The sequence below is a fragment of the Benincasa hispida genome, chromosome 1, assembly GCF_009727055.1.
Source record: "Benincasa hispida cultivar B227 chromosome 1, ASM972705v1, whole genome shotgun sequence".
NCBI classification, from domain to species: domain Eukaryota; kingdom Viridiplantae; phylum Streptophyta; class Magnoliopsida; order Cucurbitales; family Cucurbitaceae; genus Benincasa; species Benincasa hispida.
Genome location: NC_052349.1, coordinates 54,385,463 through 54,405,520, shown reverse-complemented (window position 1 = coordinate 54,405,520; position 20,058 = coordinate 54,385,463). Strand labels below are relative to the sequence as shown.

At 34.3% G+C, this 20,058-nt stretch overlaps 2 protein-coding genes across 2 annotated transcripts; one reads left to right on the top strand and one right to left on the bottom strand.

The window, feature by feature from the left end:
- Nucleotides 1-1,635: 1,635 nt before the first annotated feature.
- LOC120085975 (receptor-like protein kinase FERONIA) lies at nt 1,636-4,719 on the bottom strand. Its single transcript, XM_039042338.1, has one exon. The coding sequence runs from the start codon at nt 4,459-4,461 to the stop codon at nt 1,717-1,719; it is 2,745 nt and encodes a 914-aa protein (XP_038898266.1). The 5' UTR covers nt 4,462-4,719; the 3' UTR covers nt 1,636-1,716.
- Nucleotides 4,720-16,100: 11,381 nt separating this feature from the next.
- On the top strand, nt 16,101-18,825 carry LOC120085981 (receptor-like protein kinase FERONIA). Its single transcript, XM_039042351.1, has one exon. The coding sequence runs from the start codon at nt 16,123-16,125 to the stop codon at nt 18,718-18,720; it is 2,598 nt and encodes an 865-aa protein (XP_038898279.1). The 5' UTR covers nt 16,101-16,122; the 3' UTR covers nt 18,721-18,825.
- The last annotated feature ends 1,233 nt before the right edge of the window (nt 18,826-20,058 follow it).

Sequence of the window (20,058 nt, the reverse complement as noted above, 5' to 3'; positions counted from 1 at the left end):
TTATATCTGATATACTATTGATATAGTTAAAATATCATACACTTAGTAAAACGAAAATACACATACTTTAATTCCAATTAATAAATTGAATGTTGGTTGTTGTTAAATAAATTGTTAATATACTAAGAATGTTGATTATTATTCAATACATTGTCGATACATTCATGTCTTACTTCAAATAGTTATTGATCGATGTATGATATATTTGATATATTGTCAATATTATTAGAATTTTGTGCTTATAAAATAAAACACACTTATTTTACTTATATATCTCTTATTTATATTTTGTTCACTTTCTTGTTTTTTCCCTTGACTTCTTAAGAATTTCACATTTGTACTTAAAAAAATAAATAAATAAAGTTAGCCAAATAGGAAAAATAAAATCAAGCCATTACCTCAGGAAAATTATGTTCATGAGCTGGTTTCAAAAAATTAGGGAGACTAAATTAAAATTTTTAAAAACATCTGAATTAAATTGAAACCGTCCAAAATTCAAATCAAATTAACTTAATTTGTAATTAAAAAGAGAGAGAAAAAAAAAATCGTGTCGTGGAAAGGAGTAACCGAGTTGTGAAATTTTCAATTGTGACCAAAATGTTACAACATGTCCATATTACCCTCCCTATATAATGTCTTTCGATATTGCTGTATAAGAAATAAAAAAAAAATAAAAATTAAATGATAATATTTTAAATTTTAATTGTAACTTATAGTTATTATTAAATATTTAAAAAAAAAACTTTTCTACTGCCGATAAAAACAACTTCATATAAATCCATCTAGGAGAAGAAATATGAAAAACAAAAAAACTGACGGCAAAATGGAAACACAGAAAAACCGAAAATTAAAAATTAAAAATTCTGCTACACCTGCAAAATTTAGCTTCATTTGTAATTTAACTAGGTTAGATATTACAATTAAATTTATCTTTATTTATTGACTTAAATTTTTGAATCGATGATTTAAGTCTCTAATAGAGCGTTTGACATGCAAGATTAAGTTGAGTTGAATTGATAATTATTATAGGAGGAGAGTAATTAGGAGAGTTGATGTGAATAACGATGTGAGAAATGTGAGTTAACGCGAAGAAGTAATAAACCTTTTTAATAATTGGTGAATCAAACGATAGGTGGGTTATTTTTACCTACCCAACCTAATCCAACTTGGAATCCAAACACCACCTAATTGATTTGATCTCCAATAATAATAATAATAATAATAATTAAAAAAAAATAAAAAATAAATAAATAAATAAAAAGTAGAGGCATTTTGTATATTTGAATTACCTTCAATATTTTACTTTTGATTTACATACCTAACACCATTTTTTTTTTTTTTTGGGACAACGTAACCCCAAAACATTTTATTAATTTCACTGCACCACAAGTTCTAATGGACAAATATAACAAAATGAAATAAAATATTCACATGATGTAACAAAATTTTACTGTCTATTTGCGATATATTGTGATATATTATTAGTTTAACTTAATATATCGAGATAAGATTATGATATTTTACTATATTTGTTTTGGGCAACATTGGGGTGAGGTAATCCAACCATTCAGTTAGAAATAATTAATACAAAATTTATGTAAGTGGAGAGGCTACAAATTTGAGAACTCTTCAATCTTAAATGAATTAGAAGATATAAAAGATTTATAAATAACAACCATTCTCATAATCTTCTTCCACCGTATATATATAAGTACTTCATCTCCCGGCAGGGTCCTTAATCTCAGAGAAAATAGTACCGGACATTCCTTTATTATACACATAACTGGAATCATCACTATTGTTTGTCGTCACATCACTGCTTATGCCAGACTCCAACCTATGATTTCGATCATTGGTACTACTGAATAATGACTCCTCCATCAACCAATCTTCTTCCCCACCCTCCCTCTTGTCATCGTCATCGCCACCGCCTTCCACATCATCTTGAACTCCTTTCTTCTTCGACGCCTCTTGTAATTGAACAGCAAACTCCAATCCCCACACCACGTCATTCATCGACGGTCGATTTATTCCGTCGTCTTGGATGCACCTCACTGTGATCTCTATGAACTTCCTCAAGCACTCCGGTGAGATTTCGTTCTTGATGTTTGGGTCGATGATTTGAGCGATCATGTTGTCACGGTTGCATTGTCGGACCCACTCTGCTAGGTACACTTGCTTCTTGTCCGCCAACCGCATCAATGGTGGACGAGCGCACAACACTTCACAGAGAACTACTCCAAATGAATATACGTCTGATTTTTCAGTCAATCGTTGTCGGCGGTAGTACTCTGGGTCTAGGTAACCAAAGCTACCTTTAACTACTGTGCTAATGTGTGCTTTAGACATGTCTGCTGGCCCGACTTTTGACAACCCAAAATCAGAAACCTTCGCGACCCATTTCTCGTCTAGTAAAATATTAGTGGTTTTGACGTCACGGTGGATGATGGTGTGTTTCGCCCCAGTGTGGAGGTAGTGTAATCCTTTTGCAGCTCCAATACAGACTTGGAGGCGTTGCTTCCATGGGAGAGGTAACACATCATCATCACCGTAAAGGTGATTACGAAGGGTTCCATGAGACATGTAATCATATACTAGAATCATTTCATTTCCATCGTTACAATATCCAATTAGGGAAACAAGATGGAGATGGCGAAGTTGTGAGAGCATCTCAATCTCTGTCTTGAACTCGTGTGCTCCTTGTTTGGAACCTGGTTTCAACCGTTTAATTGCCACTTGAGTGGTTCCATCGTCAACATAACCTTTGTAGACGTTACCAAATCCGCCAACGCCAATGATGAAAATGTCGTCGAAATTTTTGGTGGCTGCTCTAATCTCCGCCAATGAGAAGTAACGACATAAATCAGAGGGGAGATTTGAATTGCGAGACTTACTAGATTTGTTCGTTGATAAGGAGTAAAGAGCCCACCACGAAGTTCCGTCGCTAGAGCTTTGATCCATAAACGTTCTACGTCGCCGAAAAACAAACAAACCCAGAGCCAATATCATCACAACCACACCTCCAACCACGACAAGTATTACAATTGCCTCCATTCTACTAATCGAATTATGCTTTGATCGTGAGATGGGCGGTGGAAGAAATTGGGTGTGGGTAGTGGCAGTTGAGTCAGGATTTTGGCCAGCAAGGTTTCCATCCGAATTGTTTAATTTGAAGATTTCGACTCCATTCAAGATCACGTTGGTGAATCTAGTCCTAAAGTCATCTGGATTTGCTTGGAGCATAACAGAGAGATTCACTTTCTTTTGGCCATTTTTCGACACAAGCACAACGTAATCTCTACGATATGGAATCCCTTTTCCTCCAGCCCAACGGAACACATCAGCGGATTGCTCAGCTATCGTGTCTCTTATATAAATCAAGAACACTCTATCTCCTACAGCGTCAATTTCCTTCTCAAACTCGCAAAAATGAAGACGAATCATGTAAAAGAACCCAGGATCAACAGGGTATTCCCATGTCAGGTTATATCTCTTATTCTCAGTAGCATTCGGTCCCATTGTTCGAGCAGTTCGATACAAGTTTTCTGGCGCAGTGTAAGGTGGAATTTTACTACTGTAATTAAGTTGGATATCATTGTTAGCAGGTCGAGCATCATAGAAGTTCATCGGATACTGATTCAAAAAATTTCCCTCCTGTGACCAAGTCCGAAACATTCCAGTGTCTTCAGCAGGGGTGATGAACTTTCCACCAATATTAATTCGGTATACCATCTCAAGAGATGTGTAGTTTTCAATCGGGAAGAACTTATTATTTTGGCCGATCAGCCTCAATCCCCGACCGCTTTCGTCGTTCAACTCTAATGGTGTATAATAAAGATTAGAGGGCATGGATACAATCTCAATCCCACTAATAAAAGCATACGAGTCTTGATCTGTGGGTGTAAATGTAAGGTTTAATTTCTGATAATTTCCATCCACATACACACAAAATTCTCGAAAAATATCATTCTGACCAGAAGCGTCAGCATTAACAGAAGCGTTGAAATCACGAAGGAGAGTGAAGAGACCAGCTCTAACAGAGAAGACAGCGTTGGAGCGGTTGAAGTTTTGGTAATGAGCAGAGTAGAAATAAAGACGAAGGAATTTCTGGCCGGGACTTACCGGGAAAGAGTAGGTGAATTGGGAGCGTGAAAGGCGAGCTGTTGTGTAAGGGACTGCGGGGGCTGAAGTGGACTGCATATCTGCCTCTAAAGTCACCGATGTGTCGGTTTGTTGGGGATCGGAAAGGAAGAATTTTGAGTCGATGTCGCCGACCCATATGCTGTTTTCTCTATAGTTAGATGAGTTGTCATTGGAACCACAATCAAGGGCTATATTGTCGATGGGTTGGTACGACGGCAAGGAGTCACCGGCACCGAGGAGGAAGACAAACTGGAGGTAGAAAAGAGCTAAAAGGAGAGTTGTAGTTGCAGAAACTTGGTTGGTTATACAGTCCGCCATTGGAGGAGATACAGATTATCGTTAATGAAAGAAGATTATTATTTTGGAGATAGGAATTGAAAAAAGGTTTAAGAACAGAAACAGTAAGACAAGTGCGGGCAGCAGAACTGTAAATCATAAATGTGAGTTAAGGAGGTGGGGAAGAAGATGGAGAAAAAGGTGTACATGTCATTCTCTTAAGCATTATAGTTTTTAATGCTTGAGACAGAGAGAACCATGTTTTGATTTTTTTTTCTTTTAGTACAGTATTTCTTTCGTCTTCTTCGACCAAAGAATTGCCTATGCGACAAGTTGTCAGTTGATGATAATTTTATTATTTTAATTTCTTGTCATTGTAAGACTTTGATTGACCAAAAATGTCACCATCTCTGATTTAATCACTTAGGCAAATTGGACCCACCAACCCCAATTAGTTATGGTTAACGTCCGATCAAATTAAATCCTCAAAATGAATTTAGCTGAATTAGTATAAATATGTAATGACCATCAACAAGTATGTGGGACGAATTTTCAAATATCTAATGTACAAAAAAGATAAAATAAAATTGTAATTGTAAGTTTGAGAATTTAATATTTATAATTAGTTTTGTGTGTTTAATTCATTCCATTTGCTTTTTTATATTGCGAAAATAATAATAAGAATAATAAATTGCTTTCCTGTGTTTGTTTTAGGGAAAAAAAATATTTTTACCTCATACTTGTATTGTTGTATCAATTTTGATCTAAATATTGAATTTAAGGAATTTAAATCTCAAACTATATTGATTTTAATATTAAACTTTCAATTTCATCCATTTAAGCTTCAAACATGACTTGTGTCGATTTACTTTCATGACTAAGTTTCTGTTTCACTCATCAACAATATTGTAGTAAATCTTTTATAGTCTTTTCCGAAGATGTATTAAAAGTCTAGAATTTTTTATAACATTTTTTTATTGGGTATATCGAATGCTATTAAAAACCTTACAAATATAGCATATTTACCTTGCCATGTAAATATATAATCGTGTTACTTATTAAAGCTATAATAAATTTCTATAGCTAATAAAAGGTGCTATTATAAGGTTTGTAATAGCATGTTTTTGAAGCTATTATAAGTTTCTATAATTCTTTTTTATGCAATATTATGAGATTTTCTATTGCTTTTTTCTTTATGTTATTAAAAGTTTTTATATCCTTTTCTGGTTAATTATATAATACCAAATGTCATAATGACCATTATTAGCCAGTTTTTATTATTAATGGCGGTGCTAAAGCTATTTCACTAATACTCATCAAATATCAGGTAAAATGATTGGATATTTTAACAAAACCTAAATGATAGCTACACAACATACTCGAGATATATATAATAAAATATCAAGAAAATTATATTATCATAAGTTTCATTTCATAATTGAAATTTTGTAATTCCTTACATGACACATTTGGTTATGTCTAATACATAAAAACAATTTCTCCAATGTGAGTAGATACAATACAAGATACACCAAGTTTTGAAGACTAAGTGATGAGTATAAAATTCAAAGGCCAAGTTATATTGGAATAAATGGTAGTGACCATTTGTGTAGAGCTATATCATTTCATAAATGAACATGTCTTCTCGTAATTAACTAACTTGAAGAAAAGACGTGACTATTTGAATGATCACAAATAGTCTATAAATATGCCTCTTCTTCACATTGCAAAAAAGAAGTTTTTTCACCATTACTTTTCTCTCATAAAAATATTTCTCCCTTTAAAAAAAATGGTTCAAGATCAGTTTATTTCCACAAAGTATAGTTCATTGGATCTTGTGAATGAGGCGTTGTTCTATCCTAGAAAACAATTACTCAAGAAACCCAAGCACTAGAGTGAGTAAAATTGTTTTAAAGAGACAACTTGAAGTCTTCAAGCTCAGATTGCTAATATTTACAAGGTTATATATTTTCTCATATTTTTGGTGAAATTATCCATATAACAATCAATAGATATGTATTAATTCTATTGCACAAATGATTTCATGGTTTGAAAGGATATTCAAATCGTTGAACTACATGTGTATTTATTTAAATTCGCTCATACTGAAAAATATGGATATTTGTTTGCACATTTTTGTGTAGTTTCATGGTTTAATCTATGATGGTTGCCAAGTATAACGTTTATATTTGTGTTTAAACTATGATGTATAAGTGATAAACCAGTTTATTACCTCACATGGCTCACGCATCCTCATAAAATCAGGTTAACAACGCTCAAAAAATGGTTAAAATCCCCAGGTAGCAGGTTTTCCGTAAACTGTCAACTTAAGTACGTTCAGCCTTAGGCAGGATTTTAGCTCGGGTGAGTTTGTAACCAAAGTTTTACAAAAATAATGACATACTTTTGTTGGGGATGATGCCTTAAACTCTCGTTGGGTCATGTAGTTTGTAAACACTGTATTGAACAAATACTTGTGATGTAATAATATATGATATTTTCTTCACTGTTGTCTATGGAACATTGGATGTTTTATTTGCTTTATCACAAACCAATAAACTAAGATCCCTGGTTATGTGGAGACATACAGATGAATCATGTCTTAAGTGATAACAAAAATGGTCTATAGTATATGGATATAGGAGGGAAACCTTATCTTGGTAACACTATGGATGCGGCCCGCTTTGTAGAATAGTTACAAGTGTCGTGACTTGCTAAAGATGGTCTGATCCTGATCATTCATGTGGAGACATGCGAGCGGAGCGTCCTATACAAAGGAGTTTGTATAAGACCGGACCACGAAATGTTATATTCTCGTTATATAACGTTGTTCATGACAGTGACTTCACTTCACTAGGATGACCATAGGTAACATAATCTCAATCCTGAGTGAGTTGGGAACTCCTGCCTTTGAGGGCGGTCTTTTGATTTGCATGGGTGCGAGTGACCAGATCGCCGACTCAAACCTACCACTTTGGAGATTCGTCTGATTTGGGAGCTGGGAACTCAACTACACAAGATTGAATTTACTCCTTCCCCGAAGCAGAGGTAAGTAGATAGATTACTCCCTTAAGGGCTGATTCTCGGACTTGAACGATGTGACGCCACACACCTTCTCATGGTCCGAGAGGTGTCCACACATATTAGGACTATGTTATATTGTTCATTAGAGGGATCAGTGGTAAGTAAGAAGTTAGATGTAATTACAAGGGCAAAACGACAAATTGGCCCAACTGTACTTACGAGCATCTGTGAAAGGTTATCATTCTGTTGATTGATTATATCCGATGGACACAGAAATATATCTATGGTGAGAAGAGTGCAGTTGTTGGTCTTTAGTGGAATGCCTGACAGTTAATAGGTAGTGGATCTCATGGCTAAAGAGTTTAGTCAGCTATTCAATTACCATTGGAGTTTCGAGCCAAAGGTCCATAAGGTCCCCTTGGTAGCTCAATGGATTCAAGTTGAGAATCAATTTTTGGGTTAGTTTGAAGTGTTTAAATTCACAAGAGGGAGTTCGATTATATATGATATGATTGAACTGATCAATTATATATGATATGGTTGACATGATGTATGAGATATATTAATTGAAGGAAAATGATATAAGTATGATTTATATCTAGTGGAGGAGAAAAAGGACTACGATTCATATGTTACATGTGATGTGATATTAAACCATAGGTAAAACCAAGAGGACCGGATTTGTCATCAAATTGAGATTATTTCGTTATAAATAGAATATGATTATATTTATTTATTTTTAATTAAACAATTATGGGATAATTATTGGCGGTTTTTCTCCGTAACCGAATGAGATAGTGGGAGGTTGCATTTAGTTTTCATAACTGAAGGATAAAATGAAAATGGTTTTCATTTTGCAAGTAATCAGATATTCGCTCACCGATTGAGTACACTGCCCATCGCCTAACAAACTGAGAGCATACATGACAGCTCAAAGTTAACTAAACGATCGTGTACATGCTTGCATTTCCTAAACGATCGTCTAGCTTTTTCTAAGCGATCGCGCGCCCGAGCGTTTTACTAAACAATCGTCTATAGGATCAGCCCCAGTTTACTACACGATCGTGCACTTTTTACTAAACGATCAAGCAGTCGTCTATACGATGACTTTTGATTTCTCCCACTTTCTTGGTCTTGGTAAACGATCGTTTCTTCCTCTTTCCCTCTACCAAATCCAACAGAGCCCACACCTCCTAGATTCTCACTACAAGAATACTAAGGTTTTCGAGTGGTTGTGTCCTCCATTGTTGCCTTGTTCGTGAGGAGTCCGTTTGGGGTAGACGACAGCGAGATTTAGTGGACGATTGGCTTGGTTTGCACAGCGACAGGGAGAGGTGCAATCCATTGACGAGAGCGAGATTTAAAGTGAAGAAGAGTTCTTCAACTGGTATGTATCTCGCTCCTTTGTTGTTTAAAGTTCAAAGCATGCCGAAATTTGTTGTTAAATGCATAACTTTTATGTTTGATTGTAAATGCGGTATTTCTGTCACAATGAGTTTGAAACGATCTTGCTTCCGCTCAGAGGTGCTCTTTGATAAGAGTTCCGTCAATTTTAAGTATTTTAAATAAGTCGTTATTTGTTTACCCTAGGTGAGCATGCATCTTATCTTTGTTATAGATTTTAAATGTCTAATCTATTTTATAACAATTTATAAAATATGGGCATGCATCCAATCCATAACATTGATCAAACATGTCACAATTTAATATAACAAATTATAATAAACACATGAGACCCTAAATCATGCATACTATTTATTATAATAAATTATAACATACTTTCAATGCATGATACATGCTTCCTAGGTGAGATTTTAAATATACATGACATACTTTATGTACATACAAGATTTAATTTAATTATAACATATATCAAATGCATAAATAACTAAACATACACTGATATGGACTAGTTTTGACATTCTAAGTAAGAAAACAAGGTAAGTACTACAAGAACAATTATAACTAGTCTGGACCGCTGCTAAACCACCCCGAACCAGTTCCAAAACCCTCAAACTGGATCTCCAAGCTACATAGGGGCTGAACCCGACCTCCAATGAAGTAAATAGGTTGAATTGGACCAATAATAAGTGAACGAGTACAGACATGGACTGCTGACTTTCGCGCGCACCTGATGTGGGCTTGCTAATGAACAACGTTGCAATGCTTTATGAGCAGCGTTGCAACACTACGAGGGCAATCGCAAAATGCTACTTTTAGCTACTAAACAAGCTTGCTTCTTCTTCCAATTACAATCTAATTGCAACTCTATTGACTCTAATAGATTTATAGGCTCGTAATCACACATTAAGGCCCATAAACAAATAGTCAATTACAACAATATCAACATACTTGAAGAGAAATCTAATGCCAAAACTGAAAATATCTATATCAGTACCCATTTCATACAACTTATGAAAAAACACCTGCCAAGCTAAAATTAACGTAAATTGAGTGCTTAAATCATGCTCAGATACCAATTGTTGGTGTTGACATTCGACAAGCAAAAGAATTCAGGATCTTAAGCACTCTAACTACATCAATTTTAGCAAGTAAGCATGCAAGGTCACTAACATAAAAGTAGGGTTTCAAAGCTCACTACCTCTGAAGAACCTCTTCAAAGCTCCAATCTCTAGCTTGATTCTCCTCTCCAATCGCTTGTAGATCACCACAAGTGTCTTTGCTACTATCTTTTACCCTTATATTAGATTGTGGGATCCAAAATGAAAATAAAATGAAGGGAATCATTTGATTGGAGTGTTCTTTTTGGTGAGAAATTTTGAAGAACCAATTTCGTCATCAAATTTTCAGATTTTGCATGCCCATATTTCTCAAATAAAACTTTGTATTTATCAAATTCTTCCATTCCAATCAAACTCACCTTAATATGACACCAAGCAAGGTTAAATGAGTGGGTTGATAGATGTTTATGAAAACGGAATTTGTGAGATTTTCCCACAATTTCCACTAATTTAGTAAAATTAATTTTAAGATAAACTTAATTCAAATAATTAATTTTAATTGACTAATTAAATAATAATTAATTAAAAATAATTTAATATAAAATATTAAATTATTAAACCACAACTTTCACAATCATGAATCCCTATTAATGTATAAAATATTTAAATCATATTTATTTAAATATTTTTCAATACTCCAATTCTGTTTAATTCAATAATTTAAATGTTTAATTATATCATATATAATTAACAATTCTCTTAAATCGAATTTGAACGTTTCAAATTTTCTCATCACACTATTCTAAGGTTTAGTCCATTTATGAGCTAGTAAGGAGTCCTAATGGACCTATAGATCATGAACGATCCGAGATTAATTGGCTAAACTCTTTTGACTGAATTAACCAATATTCATTAACTACCGAGTCACTACATTAAAATCTAATAACTGCACTCTCCTCACTATAGATATATTTTTGTTCACTTGATTTAGCTATGATTAGCAAGTCAATCTTTCACAAGTTGTTTGTATTAATAGTTTGGTCAAAATTACTATTTTACCCCTGTAATACATCTTGCTCCTTAAGTCTCCACTGATCCACTAATAAACAACTGGTTTATGGTCCTACCAATAAACCGAGTCCCTCTTAGTCATAGAGAAGGTGAGGCCCCCTGTTCAAGACTAGGAGTATGTACTTTAAGGGAACAACCTATCTACTATCTCTAAAGTGGGTAGGAGGGAACTTCATCTTGTAAGACTATGTCCTCATCTATCTATCTGATCTTACCCTTAAAATGGGAGGCTTAGCGGTGATGTTGAGTCATTCTCACCCATGCAAATTAAAGGATAATCCCAAATAAACAGGATTTCATAGTTAGCTCAAGATTGAGATCGAGTTACCTTAAGTCATCGAATTGAAATAGTCAATTTTAATAGTAAAGTACAACGTTATAAAGAAAAGTGACTATTTCATGGTCCGGTCTTATACAAACATCTTTTGCATAGGATTTTCCCACTCGCATATCTCTATATGAACAATTTTGGGATCAGATCGTTTGTGTCAAATACAAAACAGACCGCATCTATAGTGTCCCCAGGATAGGGTATTCAACCTTATTTTTATACTTATAGATTGTTTTGGCTATATACTCAAACCTAATCCTCTTTTATGTCTCACATAAAATTTAAGTATTTATGCTATAGCCAGGGGTTTATTAGTTCATTGGATTTAGTCTTCACAAGTGAAATTTACACGTTCAATAATAACTTTATTGAATAAAGTTTAATAATATCTTTATTATAAATAGAATATGTTTAAGTATTACAAACTATGAGTTTTAGGACATATAACCCAACATGGGCAACTACTCCACAGAGGTATTTTCATTATTCTTACCTCTTCATTTGGTTGATGCTTCTAGAGCTCCGTTGGACATGTTTTAGCCTTGATTTAACTCCGATGGCCCGCTCTACATCCTCAATGCTCAAAAGCTACAAAAAGCAAGGAATAATCCAATAAATCCATGGAACGAACACAAATAAAGCCGGGAAAGATACCTCTTTTCAGGAGGTATCAAAGAATGATAAAGTATATCAGAAACACTACTCATATATACCAATGAGAGGGTAAAATCAGTATTAGTAAAAAAATGGAAATTTTAATTTAATTTATTTCTGTATCTGCAGATCTAAAAATCAATTATTAGATTCACAAATATAAGGAATTTTTTTTAAATAATGTTTTTTTAATAAATAATGAAAAAAAATAGGGTTGGAGGGAAAGTATTCCCAAAAATAGGTTTTTAAATCGTGTACCGGGTACACGAGTCCCTGACCATCTGGCATGCGCAGTCTGCTGTGGCAGTCATACAGGGTTGACTGAAGAAATCGTATACCTGGTACACGATTACCTTAAGTCGTGTGCTCGGTACACGACTTCATCGCTATTAAATCGCTACCCGCCCCTTCTTCTTCATCACCAAGACCTTTTGTCTTTCTTCTTCCTCACCGATAACTTTAAATGATTTTGCTCCATTTTGCTTTCTGCCTTCCAAAATCTTGCTGATTTTTCTCACCGAGTCCTCGATTTTCCTCACCGAAATCTTCCAAAAATCTGATTTTGCTCCATTTTCCTCACCGAGTCCTCCATTTGTTCGTCCGTCCAAAATTGTCCGAACGCTTCTGTGGTAAAATTCTTTCTCGAGTTTTTTTTCAATATATTTTAATTTAAAATATATGTATGTTTGGGCTGATCTTATATTTCTGTGGTAAATTTTAGATCTGTATGTTTTTCAATATATTTTATGTATCTTTTTCAATAAAATTATTTCTCTAGTTCTGTGGTAAATCTTAGATTTTATATTTTTTTTATTTGTTTGGGTGATTTAAACTTAAAAATATATGCATGTTAAACTTAGAAATATATGAATTTGTTGCGCTGATCTTATATGTATTTGTTGGGCTGATCTTATATGTATATGTTTGTAGATCTTAAATCTTAGATTTTATATTTTTTTATTTGTTTGGACTGATTTAAACTTAGAAATATATGTATGTTAAACTTAGAAATATATAAATTTGTTGGGCTAATATTATATGTATTTGTTGGGCTGATCTTATATGTATATGTTCGTAGATCTTAAATCTTAGATCTTATATTTTTTTATTTGTTTGGGCTGATTTAAATATATAGTTTATAAATCTTAGATTTCATGTTTGTTTTCAGAATTGACACAGGATCATTCACAACTTAATTCAAATTTTATGAGTATTGAAATTCAAAATTTGGTTAGAGCGGATCCTAGAGTACCTGTGGCCCTACTCCAAGAAGCCATTAAAAAACAATATGGCTATAATGTCAATTATAGACAGGTGTGGCAAGCCAAGATAAAAGCATTGATTGCTGTGTTTGGCGATTGGGAGAAATCATATTCGGAGCTTCCGTATTGGCTGAGTGCTCTTGCTTATTACAATCTAGGAACACGAATAGATTGGTTTTTCCTTTTGGTCTTTTGGTCCTGCAAGAGAAGGGTTAAACCGTTGTGGGCCATTAATCCAGATTAATGGAACTCATCTCTGGAAATTATTGACAGCCTTATCTATTGATGCAAATGGATATATATTTTCCCTTGCTTTTGCTATCGTCGAAGGTGAGAATCCGTCCAGTTGGTCATGGTTTTTGTGGGTATTACGTGAATATGTTGCCCAAAGAGAGGGTATTTGCTTGAATTCTAATAGACATAAGGGCATTCTTGCTGCAATTAATAATGAAAAAATTGGTTGGAGTGAACCCAGAGCGTACCATTGATATTGTCTTCGCCATGATATAAATCAAAGCAAGTAAAAAATTTGGTGTTTAAGGTCGGATATCAACACCAAAGACGTAAGTTCATTCAGTGCATGAAAGAATTGAAACAATTGCGCCCTGAATGTCTTGAATTTTTTCAGACATTAACTTGGAAAAATGGACACAGTCACACGACGGTGGGTACCACTATGGGTTGACGACAAGCAATGCAGCTGAATGTATGAACGGTATTTTCAAAGGTGCTAGAATCTTACCAATTACTTCTTTGGTTAGGCTAACATTCTATCGCACAATACTATGAACGTCGGAGATAAGAAATCAGTGAAGCACTCGATCGTGGGGACATATATACAGAATATGCCCTAAAGAAACTGAAGAGATGGAAAAAACAAGCATCGGCACATAAGGTGACATCCATTGACAGGGAAAGTCAAACTTTCGAAGTACAAACTGGCATAAGTATGATTTCTCCCTATAAAGGACAACACACCCAAGTTTTGAGCTTGAAAGAAGGGACATGTTCTTGCAATAAGTGACAATCATTCAAGATTTCATGCTTTCATATAATTGCAGTTTGTAATTACATGCGTATGACATACCTACCACTTATTGATGAATGCTACAAATTGTCCAATTTCAAGCATTGTTATGAAGGTCGCTTCCATCCAATTCAATACCCAGATTATTGGCCAGAATTATCATTTACAGAAGTTTGTCCAAATGCAGACTTACTAAGAGAACAAGGTCGGCCAAAAAGTACGCGCATTCATAATGAAATGGATTTGAGAGAAGCAAGCCAAAAAGTGTGATGTACAATTTGCAAAAGAGAATGACATAACAGACGCACTTGTCCACAACGTACACTGGGTGCTTCGTCGTCTTCGGGTCATTAGGTGTATTTTTTTTTACTTATATATTTTATATACTTGTACTCGTGGGGTGGTGCATGTCTTGCATGGTTGTATAGAGAACTTTATCGGGCTTTCAATGCACAAGCGTTGGAAATAGCGGGGCCACTAATACTATTACAAGTATGATTTCCAATTATAGCACCACAAGTCCAACCACAGGCCTTAGATCATCGTCCACTTAGTGCCAGATATTATTTTATTTACATATTTATTTCATTACCATTTTATGTAAGAATATAAATTAATTGTATTTTTATAATTTTAGATGGAGTGATGTATTAGCTGCCTCTGAACAGTCAACAAATATATTGTTTGTGTACAAAAAAATATTCAACATGCTGATGCACAATCAGATAGTAAATGTGTATATAAATGAATATTTAAAACATTTTATATGTATACTTATTATTTTATTTTTCAGGTTATTTGGATGCCATACACACAGATTTAGTCATCCTTACCTGATTATTGTCGTGATGGTGAAGACATCTAGTTGACCGTTAGCCCTCTTATATGTTTTCATATAGTAAAGTGGCATCATTCAGATTGTGTGTTGAGACAGTTCGGTCTGCGACAAACGATACCTTCGTTGTCCTATACACTCCTAGCACTACACCAAATCGATTTGAGAGGTAAGCACGACCAAGATTGGCGTCGAATCCATGCAGAGGATTTATCCTACTAGCATGGACGACATGATCGTTGTGCACATGGAGAATTAACAAATGAGCCAGCTGTATCAGACGACTACTTTCCCTAGTATAATTCGATCACAAGGCGATTTATCACACCTAACGACGCTTACTATTACTGCATGGTAAGAGATTTAAAATCAAACATTTTCCATATATATGATATGAATATTGTTTAATATTTTTTTATTACAATTTTTCTATTATTTTTGAGAACTTGCCTTTTGATCAAAATACTCTTAAAAATGGACGAAAAAAAAAAAAAACCAATAAATAGAAGTAGGGTTTATATATCATTATAAAAATTTGCCACATGACAAATTATGTGTAGGTTTTTATTCGTGTACGACACAAAGATATGTGCACTTTTTTTTTTAAAAAAATTATGTATATATATTTTAAAAAAAGTCAAGAGAATTTATCCAAAAATGAAATATGATGGAATAAAATGTATATATAACCACGAGGTGTATGGTTTGAATGCCCTACATCCAATTGTAGTCGAACAAAAATAGTCGGGGCGAATTGTGCGAATTGAGCGTAGCCTATTTCTATGTTTTTCTTTTGGAAGAAATGGACTGCAAAAGAGAGGGTGACTTTTGAAAGTTAAGACTCATTCATCACAAACAATTCAACGCATGCACTCTCTTACGCTAATAAAACAAATTGGTCTCCATGATAATGACTTCCAACCATAAATTATAATAGTTGTTGTCTGTTGACTATTTTACCATTATTATTTCTTAAACCTTGCATGATAAAAGAAATATGTAGGTTATTTCTGGAATTACAAGAAATTTGTGCTCTAATGGCGAAAAAGTGCATAATCAATTTTTCTTTGCCAACTATACTATTTACTTTCTTATATCTCCGTTATCTCTCCCTCTCTGTTTCCGGCGACTCGCCGGCGCCCTACAATCCCACCGATTACATACTTCTTAACTGTGGTTCCTCTGAAAACTTATCTTCATTGGGGGACGAACGCACGTGGGTCAGCGACGTTCAATCCAAATTCTTCCCTTCCGATTACAATCACAATGGCGCATCAGTCATTTCACGAGCCGAGACGCAATCCTCTTCGGTCAGCGACGTCCCTTACTCAACAGCACGCCTCTCCCGCTCCGAATTCACCTACTCTTTTCCGCTGGGTCCTGGCTCGAAATTCGTTCGCCTTTACTTCTACTCTGCTTTCTACTCTGACTTCGACCGTTTCAAAGCTGTTTTCTCTGTCAAAACTTCTCTCTACACCCTCCTTTCTAATTTCAATGCTTCCGCTAATGGCGATGATCCTAATTCCGGCACTATCACTCGCGAGTTCTGTGTTTACGCAGATGGAAATGATGAAATGCTTAACATTACATTCTCTCCGGCGAATCCAGACTCTTATGCTTTTATCAATGGGATTGAAATTGTGTCCATGCCCGACAATCTTTTTTATACACCATTGAAACCCAACTACCAAGGTAGCCGAGGATTGAAGCACATCGGTGAGAGTATCAAGTTCTCACTAATTGATAACTACATGTCTCAAGTGGTTTTTAGGGAGAATATTGGTGGAAGGGTCATCTTCCCAACAGAAGACACTGGAATGTTTCGGACTTGGACAGAGGAAAGTAATTTGTTGGATGGATATCTATACGATGCTCGAGCTGCTAACTTATCTATCCAACTTAATTATAGTAAAATACCGCCATATACAGCGCCGGGAGATGTCTATCGCACTGCTCGAACAATGGGACCAAATGCTACGCTTAACAAGAGCTACAACCTCACATGGGCGTACCCTGTAGATCCTGGGTTCTATTACATACTTCGACTTCATTTCTGTGAGTTTGAGGATGGAGTCGCCGACCCAGGTGACAGAGTGTTCTTGATTCACATCGCAGACATGATGGCCGAGGAGTCCGCGGATGTGATTCAGTGGGCTGGTGGAAGAGGAATTCCATATCGAAAGGATTACATTTTGCTTATGCCTAATAGCGACGAACAGGGGAAGGTAAATCTCTCTGTGAAGCTCCAAGCAAATCCAGATGATAGTAAGACTAGATTCACCAATGTCATCTTGAATGCTATTGAAATCTTCAAATTAACCGATTCCCCCATCCCAAGCAATCTTCCTCAATGGCCAATCTCGCAGTCGAAGAGTTCAAAAATTAAAACAATAGCCATTGTAGTGCCGCTTGTGGTTGTCATCTTAGTTTTGGGTTTCTTTGTATTTTGGCGCTGCAAAAAATTTAAAGATCAAAGCTCCGATTCTGATGGAACTTCCCAATTGTCGAGGAACAGAATCAAGACTCGCACCTCAAAACTTCCATCTGAATTATGTCGTTACTTCTCGCTTGCACAGATGAGAGTGGCCACCAACAATTTTGACGACATTTTCATCGTCGGCATCGGCGGTTTCGGCAATGTGTATAAAGGGTATATAGATGATGGAGCCACCCAAGTTGCTATCAAACGGTTGAAGGCAGGATCAAAACAGGGAGCTCAGGAGTTTAGAACAGAGATCGAGATGCTTTCGCAACTCCGTCATCTCCATCTTGTTTCCCTGATCGGGTACTGTAACGAAGACAATGAAATGATTCTAGTTTACGATTACATGTCATATGGAACCCTCCAAAGTCATCTTTATGGCAACAATATTGATGAACGACAACCTCTCTCGTGGAAGCAACGCCTCCAAATCTGTATTGGAGCAGCAAAAGGGTTGCAATACCTACATACGGGTGCCAAGCATACCATCATCCACCGTGATGTTAAAACCACTAATATCTTACTAGATGATAAATGGGTTGTAAGAGTTTCTGATTTTGGATTATCGAAAGTTGGGGCCACCACCATATTCAAAGATTATGTCACCACAATGGTAAAAGGTAGCTTTGGTTATCTGGACCCAGAGTACTGTCGACGCCTCCAATTGTCTGAAAAATCAGATGTATATTCGTTTGGGGTAGTTCTGTGTGAAGTATTGTGTGCTCGTCCTCCACTGATATGCACTGCTGACAAAATGCATATTTTATTAGCTGAATGGGTCAAACGAAACGTTCGCGAAAAGACTATTACTCAAATCATTGACCCAAAAATCAAAGATGAAATTAGATTTGAATGCTTTAGAAAATTCATTCAAATTGTGGTGAGTTGCATTGAAGAAGAGGGAGTCAAAAGACCATCAATGAACGATGTGATGCGAGGCCTAGAGTTTGCATCCCAATTACAAGAGAGTTCGAACGATGAAAATGTTGAGCTTAGTGGCCTCGACAATGTTGATGATTGGCTCTTTGGAGGAGGGATGTCGAGTAACAATATTCAAATGAGCACAACCAGCAACAACAATTCAAGTTTTGTGTATAATAAAGGAATGTCGGGGATCGTTTTCTCTCAACTTAAGGACTTGGAAGGAAGATAGATTCTTATATTTCAAAATGTTATACATATTGAAACACACATATATGTATATGCCACGATCAGTATCTTTCCCTTCAAGTTATGATATATTAATTTAACATAAAAGCCCACATTTCAATTAAATTAAAAATAAATATATCTTTCATTGTTGGTAACTATTTTATTTTTATTATTTTTTATTTTTGAAAATTAAGTCTATTTCCTATCTGTTACAATGATTTACATCTTTTTAAGTACAATACTCGAATTCTTTGCCAAATTCAAAAAACAAGAATAAGTTTTTAAAAGTTACTTTTTTTTTCTTCAAAATTTGGCTTGGTTTTTTAAATCATTGATAAAAAGTAGATAACAAAATAAGAAATTTTAGAGATGGATGTGTCTCTAGCTTAATTTTGAGAAACAAAAATAAATAAATAAATAAAATGGTTATCAAACAAATCCTTATTTATTTATTTTATAAATTGTAATGATACAATTAATGAAAACGTTTATTATTTGAATTAGAGAAAAATATCTTTTTGATCACTAGTTTTGGTTCTAATTTCTATTTCGTATCTAGGTTTTAAAATGTTACACATTTAGTCATTAAGTTTTCTTAGTTCATAGGTTTTAAAATATTGCAATTGTACTATTGACATTTGTATTTGTTTCAATTTGGTCCATAAATTTCAAGATTTACCATTTTAACTTCGATTTTCACTAAAAACCCATTTCATCTTTATTGTTAATGTATATTAATAAATTATAGTAATTAATATAATTATAATTATTTAAGTTTTACTATTTTTATCACGTTTAAAATTAAATTTAAAATTTTACTTCATAATTATTTATTTTAATTAAGAGACATTGATTGAAAGTGAGTATTTAATGAAAAATTAAAGTAGATATAAAGGCTTGAAGCTTATGGACCAAATGAAAATAAAATTCAAATCTCAAGGGTAAAATTATAATATTTTGAGATTTAGGATTAAATTAAAACTAAACTCAAAATTTCAGTACTAAATTGTAATATTTTGAAATCTAAAGATCAAATAAAAACTAGATGCAAAACTTAGAGAAGTATTTTTCCCTTAAAATTAGTTTATATAGACATTTGGGATGAGTTTTGGGATTAATTTTGTATGAGATTCAAGTGATTATATGAAAATTTAACAGTTTTTATAATTTGGTAAAATTTATAAAATAATTTAAAGCAAATCCACTTTTTGAATTTAGGATATGTTTGGAATACATTTTCAAATATTGAATTTAAAAAATAAATCATTTTAGAAGAAAATTAGAGTGTTTGACAACCACTCAAAATATCTTTCTAAATGTATTTTAATATATTTTTATC